Source organism: Gopherus flavomarginatus, chromosome 10 (assembly GCF_025201925.1).
Source record: "Gopherus flavomarginatus isolate rGopFla2 chromosome 10, rGopFla2.mat.asm, whole genome shotgun sequence".
Lineage (NCBI taxonomy): Eukaryota > Metazoa > Chordata > Testudines > Testudinidae > Gopherus > Gopherus flavomarginatus.
In genome coordinates, this window is record NC_066626.1 from 71,479,319 (window position 1) to 71,488,694 (window position 9,376).

Below are 9,376 nucleotides of genomic sequence, written 5' to 3' on the forward strand. Positions count from 1 at the left end.
TCCCATTTTGCAAATACTATAACTTATTGTATAAATACAATTTTACTCCACTCTGATCCTATGCATCTCCTTCAGGATCAAAGAAACTGTACCCAATTTGTTGTCTTTGAGATCTATTTCTCTCCTTTCCCCCATCCCAACCTCCCACCCCCACCCCCTTCAAGAACCTATTCTTCCTATTCGTGTGCAGTTCAGGAACCTTTTTATCCTATGTGTGTTTTCAGCTCCTAGTTAGATATATAGTCTGGCAAACCCACTATGATGCCGGTGTTCTGCTGTGTAATCTTGACTGTTCATGAATAACTTGAAGTGAAGATCTACATTGGGTCATGCAGAAAAACAATGTAGTATTTTGTCTGTGAAATTAAAAAAAAAAAACATACTGGCAAAAATTGATGCATGGTACTTGAAGTCTGTAGGGAGAATAGTGTGCATCATCCACTGTGCCTCTATTTTTCTCTGATTTTTTGAGAAAGTGGATAAGTGATCTGTTACTTTCTAAGAGACCTTGAATGTATGACTGTAAGTGTGCCATGTTCAAACACAAACCTGATTTCATACTTTTTATTTACATGTCTATTCTCTTTTCAGTCTTTCCTCAGTTGTATTTCCACATGCTACATCAGAGGAGAAAGGTACTTTCCCATACTGAAGAACACAAGAAATCTGAATAATTCCAGCTCTTTCAGAACTTTTCACACACCAAAATGCTGCAGACTTTCAGTAACCCAGCACATTTATACAAAATAAACCAGGAGTGTAAAAATTAAATCAGAAGTAAAAAAAAAAAACCTTAGAAATAACGAATGTGATGATTTTGTTGAAATTTCACCATGTAAAACACTAGAATATCATTTTCAGCATGCACTGCTATAAGAAATGTATGTGGCTTTGACTTTTTAGCCTTTTGTCTTTCTTTAATATATATGCTAACAAGACTTCAATTTATCATTTGACACCAGAAAGTTACCATGTTTGTGATAAAGTGGTACCCACTAAGTGCAGTGCTTGAATTGGGATTATATTATTATTGTCATTGCTTTTTAAAAGCGCTTGACTGCATGCCAGAAATTGTATGTATTGCTGTAGAGGCAAACTATATTCTCTGGAATGCTCTAAGATTTTGGCTGGGACTCCAGTAACCAGGCAGATTGCTTAAATCTAGCAAGAGAATTTCCTAACTCTAAAGGCAAGTGGGAGGGAGAGCAGGGAATCAATTATTGAAACTGAAGGGAAATGTGATTCTCTAGGAATTTAAATAATATGGTGTCCTACCAGCATATGTTATCTAAAGATTTAACTGTTTATTACCTCAAGCTCTGTTCCAGTATTGTCCCTATAGAGCTATAATACTGCTCTGAAATATTAAAACTGCCTTGAGTACAGCAGCCTCAGATCACTTCTTTGAAATACATGGGGGGAAGTGTAATTTTAAATTTTCTGAAATAATTGGGTAAAGCAATGTCATCAGTCATGGACCTGTACAGAGTGATACCAGGACATGTCACTCACTTGCTCAGTGTTTTCCTCCCTTTATGGCTTTAAATTATCCCCGTAACTTCTGTTTTCCACTAGCTCATTTAACAACCTCTTTTGTTTACACACTTGTAAACAGAGAGGATTCAAATACATTTCTGACTTTCAACTTTAAGAATAAATATACACAATCACAGTCTAAATATGTTTTATACAGAGCCTTTTTCCAAATTTTGTTTGGCCACTTAAAGATGCTTAGGCAATAATTTCAGTGATACTGTTAAATCTAATTTTAATGATGCTAGTAAGAAATGTTTGGCTTTTTTTTAAATGTAGTCATTCATAGAGGGGCAGTATGTCCATGCATAGATTTATAGTTACATTTATTTTAGGTTTTTCTAAAGAAGACAAAATCTAAATCTTTTCATTACTATGTTTTATTTTTGTTGGCAACACTGCTTCTTGCTCCATTGAAAAAGTACAGCTGAATTTTATCAGTGCTTAAAATGGTAAAGAGCTTTCGATATGTAAATAGCTAAACCTTATAATGCAGCACAAATGATACCATGGCAGCACTGGAGAGAGGAGAAAATTTAGAGATAATAGTATTGGTCTGTTTTAGAGAAATATAGCTGTTTGATTTACTCTACAAAATAATGTAAATGTACATCTTTATTGACCAATAAATCTCCCCCTATCCCTTTCAAATTGGCTATCCAGGTTAATTATAGCCTGTGTTTTCAAAGGGAGGCATCCAAATATATACATAGACACTTAAATCAAAATGGCCTGACTTCACAAGTTCTGAACACACACAGCTCCCATTGAAATCAGTAGGAATTCTGGATGCTCAATTCCTTTGAAAATCAAGCCACTTTGATTTAGGTGGCTAAATATGGAGTTAGGAGTAACTTTAGACTCCCATGTCTAAACATTTTGGCCTATGTGAATGATATATGAAGTGGGATACGTTCGCTATATTCCTGGGAAGGAGGTTTGTACAATAGTTTTAATTAGATGGCTTTGGGTTTGTTAAGAAGCAAAGAGATTGCCACAGATCTTTGAGAATGGGGAGAAGGCTCTATATAATTACCTATTTAGTTAAATAAGTGTTTATATTTTGTCATTTTATCACTTCTGTACCAATAACACAATACCATACATAAAGGTTATTGACCACACATTTAAATGAACCCCTGCCTTTTAAAAATAAAACAGAGCTAGCATTCCCAGATGAGATTTCTTATAACCCAAACAATTTATTTTTCACATCATCAAACAAAAATCTATTCAAGAATTCAATACTCCACATTTTCAACATGTAAAATGCATTCCTGCTGTACTTACTCAGACTAAGCTCCTTTTAACTTGGTAGAAGTTCATCCTGAATTAGGACTGCAGAATCAGGCCCCAAGATAACTTTTTAATAACTGGTTTCTTTGTTTATTATATTAATTTTGTTTTTATAAAATGAGAATGAACATACATTCTGTGAAGTGTGTATCTTTCACTGAAATTTAATTCAATTTATGTGAACCTAATAGTGAAGGGTTTCATAGGTACTTTATTTGGTATAATCTAGAGAGTTCTTTTTCATACCCTATTTATTTGACTCATGTATTTTCTCCCTTCCATTGGTATCATCAAACTGCTACAGCAGATATCTGCTTCTAGTGTGATGGTTTTCATGGTGTTCATAATAGTTTGTAGATGGGTAACTAACTAGAGTCCTGCCATGTTTCTTTATCCAAGTTTGTCATTACATGGAAGAAACACCATGGTCCTTCCTAGTAGAGAATGTACACCTGGAGTTGTAGAAATTTTCATAGTGTAATTTACAGTAAAATGCAGATTAAAGGTGCAGATAAACAAATTGTAATTTTTCACAATGTGATGTTTCTATCAAAGATTTTTTTTATTTACCAGTGAAGGTTGGCACTTGTGTGGACTAATCTGCAAAGTCATTTTAAAGTCATCTTTCAAGGTACAAATATTTATGAATATACATTGAATCAGGTATATGTTGGTGCATATTGATATAATGAAATTTGGATGAAAACTGTACATTATATACAGTCGTTTTTGTATTTTTTGTATGTTGTGAAGAATACAATTGTAATTTTATAAGTCTTTGATTCACTAAGATAATTATAAGTTTAAATGTATTTTTTTTGTATATGTAGGAACCAGATATTACAGGGAGCTCTGAAATACTAAACTTAGACTTTTATGCATGTTTGGAAGATATTTCTACCAGATGTTAATGTAGTGAAACAGTTTGTTCACTAAATATTAGTTTGTGTTGTTGCATTGTGTAATAAATAGATTCTGTGCTCTGTGCCTGGATTTGAACTACTGACCAGTGATACTAATTGCTGTAATCCAAATAATAAAATGATGGATGAAATATGGAGTGTTGGTAGTATGTAAGGAAAAAAGCATAAATATATTTGAGTATGCCATACCAGTCGGTTAATCCTTAATAGTTATTGCTGTGTACTATACGCAATATTTCTTTTTCTCGCAGTTTGTAGGAAAATTTTTGGATTCATAACTTTTTGCACTCAAACAGAAGATGGTCTAAACTTAAAATGTAGTAATTAACATTTTATTTTTCAGTTTTTGGAAATGTCCATCACAATGTGTTGAGAACACGTACAGGTCCTTGAATAGAATGAGAGATTTTTTGCTTTTCCATTGCTATCTGTACAATCGCAGATAAGTACAGCTATTCTATAAGCACCAGTAATTACAATTATTCAAAATACAATGGAATGTTTTAACAAATGCAATAGAGTGTTTGGGAGTTCACTTACTAAATATACTGCAAAGTGTTTGCTACCAAGGCAGCTTTCTGGATATTGTCTTAATGTTTTTAACACTTCTTGGGAGAAAGATTTTAAATATCTATGAAAATTAATGGAATCTAGCTAATATGTTGTAAGCTTCTAACAGGACCTGAGTAACGGTTGCAAAGTAAGTTATTCTGTTCTAGCCCTATGTTTCGCATAGAATTCCACAACTACAGTGATTTTTTTTGTTTGCAAAAAGGATGAAATAAAGGACTGTTTTCATGCCCTATAAAAGCACATGCCTCATGTATGACAGCTGTGACTTAGCACAACGTGTGTAATTAAAAACTTCCTTTTCTAACTTTTGCTGTTGATGTACAGTGGTTAGGCTGAGCTCTTCCCAGCTTTGCCTTAGCATAACTAATGGTCAATATTTTTAGGGTCCCCCTTCATATTTATTTTACCAAATCTGAGAATACAGCAAATATGGAGGCAATACTAATTACCTAGGGTAAAATCTAAAGGCTTTTAAGTATGAGCACCTTGTTTACAGGGGAATTATTTAAAAAATAATATTTAAGTGACAGGCCATGGCAGTTGATGGCCTGAAACTCAGGAAAAGCTCTGCGCTGGGGTAGGCATAAAATAAAAAGGTGTGGATTTCTACACAATTCCCTTTTATTTAGTATGGAGAGGGCATTTCTGGAGGGCCAGTTCTCTTTCCCTTAGAGATGATGTTAGCCATCTGACTACCTGAATATTCCATTCAGCTTCCAATAGGTCTGAAATTCTACTCACCCAGTCACCTAAAGAGATGATTTTTATTTTTATTTTATTTTTTATTTTGACAAATGAGGAAGATCTTTTCTCAGTATGATGGTAGCAGGTGAGCAAGTAGATTTTCTAACTATGCAGGCAAAGTTTGTGACAGTTTTTCAAGGTTAGGTTATAATTAAGCAGTAATTACTGCTAGGAAGGGTACCCCTGGTAGTTACCGACTGGATGGATAACTTCAGACTGATTTAGTTGGTCACTAATTTCCAGATAATACCCTACCCTAAGAATTTGATGGCTCCTAAAGAGCTGTTGAAAACAAAGTATTTATCTTCTTACATATTGAAAAATTAAGTTGGAGTGCATGCTGTCAGAGCTGTGGGATTCTCTTTACAGTGCTAGACGTGATGTACCAATATGCTCACCAACTGGAAAGCAGAACTTTTCTCTCAACACTGCATTGTTTTATAATTTAAGTAACCTTGTCTTCATTTCTTTAAAACCCTCAGTTATAAAGGGATACCTTAAAATATGTATAAAGCCTTCCACTTGTAGGTCACCATTTCCAAGCCAGGACAATTCCAAAATGACACAATAGTTCAGCCTCTGTTGTATATCACCATGTGGGTATGTCTTATTTAATCATTTCCCTGCCATTGCAGATGCCTTAGGCACTAGTGCACCTCAGTGCCTGCTGTTCTCTGTCTCTGGAACAACATCTTAGTCTCCCGAGGGCTGTAATACTGTGCTCTAATTCTGGTTGTTACACTGGGGGTGGAGGAGAGGACAGGGTAAGGGTGTTTAGTGGCCTGTGCTATACAGATGGTCAGAATAGATGATTTGGTGGCCTGAAACTCTGCCACTATGACATTAAATGTGTGCTCTCTTAATCCAGTTCCTTGTTTACAAGCAATCCCAGCCACATGGTACTACTGGGGTTCCTTTTCTGGAAATCTCTGCAGGGGGTTCCTCATATAGATGCTGAACTGCACCTGTCCCTGTGTGATGATCTCACCACTTCAGAGTTGAAAGCACCTAGCTATGATAGTTATGGATAAGATTGTACAGCTGCTACCTGTTGTGAGGATAGACTGTCAGGCACCTTTCATAAGCACTAAAATCACTAAGTAAAAATACATTAAAAGATTAAGATTGCAAAATCAAGCACTTGAAAAATAGGAAATGACAGAGTTAAGGTTGCCCTTACAACCTTAATCCAGCCCTCTTGTGTGACTGCATTATGATAGGATGATCTTGTGGTTGAGGCAGTTGAATGTTACCCTGAAGAAATGGAATTTTTAAACTGTGTCCGTTTACATTCAGTTCTATATTTGTAATATCCACTTAAAAGCTAATCCTGCATTTCTTGTGGATTTAAAATGCCGAAGAATGCTTCATTTTGGGAGTGCAGGAACAGGCCCTTATCAGCAAGATGATATCCATTTAGCATAAGATTGTTCTAAGAAATCACTTTGTGTATGTTTTTCAGTTGCTTTTCATTATTGTAAAGTTCTGCAAGTGTACACAGCACTACATACAATGGAGAAAGACAAAGGTCCCTGGTGCTGGGAGCTTACAATCTGTGACAAATGACAAAATGCCAATACAAAGATGAGATGAAGAATGGTTCAGGTGCCAGAGGGCATGGAGGAATTGAGGGTGGTGGAACTGACCTAGCAAAGCTTCAAGTGAGTATTAATAGGGTTACTCCAACCAGCTTATAGAACAATTATTTTAGTTATGCTGCAAACAACTTTTGCTGAAATGTTTTTCCTTTTGCTATGATAACAAAAATAGTACTTCTGGGTGTAGCTTTTTTCTAGCAATTAAGCTGTGCTCAGGAAATTTTTTAACATTTCAGTCTCTCTTCCCTTAAATAAAGGAAGCAATTGGAACCAGTTTTATCCTCTAGAAACCACACTTATTTTGAACACACTGACCTTTTTGATGGTCTTTATTAATACAGAAAAGCTGTTACATGTTGATCAATTTTTAGCAGGACAAACACTACGTTGTACAATGTAAAGCACTTATTTGGTATCAAAACAGTTAAAGTCAGGTATACAGTTAGCCTCAGATCCAGTTGAGGTGATAGCCTTTCTTATTAGTGTTCTTTTTTAAAGAATTGCTTGCATGATTCTAATTTATTATTACAATGTACTACTTACCTTCTCTCACTATTTTGTAACTACATACCAGTTATATTAAAATAAATCCACTACATATCTCTGGGATCTGATTTTAAGAAACAAAATTGAAACATGCTTGCATAATTAAATAGCTGTTGGAACCCTAAAACGTTATTAAAATGAAGAATCACAGTCCATACTTCCACGTTCATTTCACTCTAGCTGATCTCACAGCATGATACAAAGCCCCTACTAGTGAAAATTTAAAATATCTTTTTAATAAAAATCTTGGCTGTTTGTACTCTTTTTATTATTATTCCACTATTGCTGATTACCGAACTGCGGAAATGCCCTCTTGCACAATAGTCTGTCACAGTGTGAGTATATTTCTATCAGTGTCACAGAGATTGGGTGGGAGAAGACAACTAATAAGGGGTCTGATCCCAGTGAAAGCCCAGGGGAGCTGCTGGTGCTCAGCACTTCTGAAAATTGGGCTGATTATCTAGTTGCCTATGTCTGGATTTAGGTGCCTAACGTGGAATATGTTGTCCCCAAGTCTCTCTACCTCTGTACATATCTGTTACATGAGTACAATACTGCTACAGAGGTGATGTAAGGCTTAGTCTTTCTAAAGCACTAAGATCCTTGCAGTCAAGGTGCCAGCATTAGGTAAAAGCAAAACAATCACTTGAGGTGTCTGCATTTATGTTAATGACAGGCTGCAATGTTTTCCATTGCATCTATGCACATACCACTCCCCACTTGATTGTTTTAAGGCTGGCCCTGTGTGCCATGCCAGTGCAAATCCTTATTCATCTTTTCTCAATTCTTAGAGACAGTGGTGTTCATAAAATGAAAGAAACCATTATAAATACATCCAGCTCAATAAGCAAGTTTTAAGTCTTTCTAGGATCTGTGCAGCTCACTTTCCTTGTGAGCTTGTTTAGCTTACAAAATAAAGGTCAATTATGAGTCAGGCTGTTAGAAGACCTGGCTGTACTTTCACAGTGCCAGTCTCTCCCTTGGTTTTTTCCTCCTGAATCATCACGAGAAAAGGCTGAGAGAATATATAAAAGCAGCCTGAATGGAGTTTCAGCTTGTTCATGATGCAGAGTCAGATTCTGTAAATGCTTTGTGGTTCCAAGCATTTTGTGCCACGTACGTGATGTCTTGATGAGGGAAATGTGAAGTGTTTCAGGAGACCTTCACTGATACAGATGGCATGGACATTTCAGAGGTCAGGAACAATATTTTTGCAAACCTCATACAACAAATTAAGCCATTAAAAACAGAATATTTGCTACTTGCACTGGTGACATTTCTATGGCATTATGTTTCCCATTCCAAGTAAATAATGGAGTGAGCAAACCTCCATCTTTAAGGTGCCTACTTGCACCTATTGCAACATTTTCCATTTCATTATATTGTAATATTTAAATGCAACACTGCATCTGGCTATGTAGTGAATGTCTATCTGTAAACAGGGGTGTTTTCCTCTGTAAGAACCAGCTGTGACATAATGTACCTTCATTTAGGTCCGTTACTATACAGGCAGTTCCTTCAGGGCAGCTGTGAGCTAAACAGGGAAAGTCTCCTCTTGCCAAGATATTTCTCCATGTAAAGACTTCCATGTTGGCAAACCATGGATCTGCTGCATGTCCACTTTTCTACAGCTACAGTATACTGTGCCTTTCTAGGCACTTCCGTACCTGAAATTTCTTTTTCGTTTTGATCTACAAAGTAAAGAGTCTGAAAGGACCAATTTAGGAGAAAAAAATTAAGAACTGACACTATCTGGAGCTTGATTAAATGATGACTAAGGCAGGCTGGCAAAACTATCATGGATGTTTACCAGCAGAGGCACAAAATCCACTTTTCAACATTTACTTTTGTAATAATTAAAAATAATCATATTTTAGTTATATGAGTAAGCAGATGAGTAGAATTCTGCAAGGCTGGACTAAGGTGTGGGGAGAGCATGTTATCTAGGTAAGAATGAATAACATTGTGTACTTACGCATTATATTGTCATAGTTATAGACACATTCATTGATCTGTGAGAGTTAGGCAGGTAGTTTACAAATCAGGAAACATACAGAGCGTAATATGCCTTAGCAAAGGTTACATAGCGAGTCAGTAGCTGAGGTGGGGGCTAGAACTCAGTGGTTCTTGGCTCCCACATCAATGCTTCATATATTAAGTCTA

General features: G+C 35.9%; 1 protein-coding gene across 2 annotated transcripts in view; it reads left to right on the top strand.

The window, feature by feature from the left end:
* HACD2 (3-hydroxyacyl-CoA dehydratase 2) overlaps window positions 1-3,883 on the top strand; it is a 40,148-nt gene extending 36,265 nt beyond the window's left edge. For both annotated transcript variants that reach the window (XM_050917178.1, XM_050917179.1), the window contains one exon: window positions 592-3,883. In XM_050917178.1, coding sequence (XP_050773135.1) covers window positions 592-674 — 83 coding nt within the window. In that variant the 3' untranslated portion in view covers window positions 675-3,883. The remainder of the gene's footprint in view (window positions 1-591) is intronic.
* The last annotated feature ends 5,493 nt before the right edge of the window (window positions 3,884-9,376 follow it).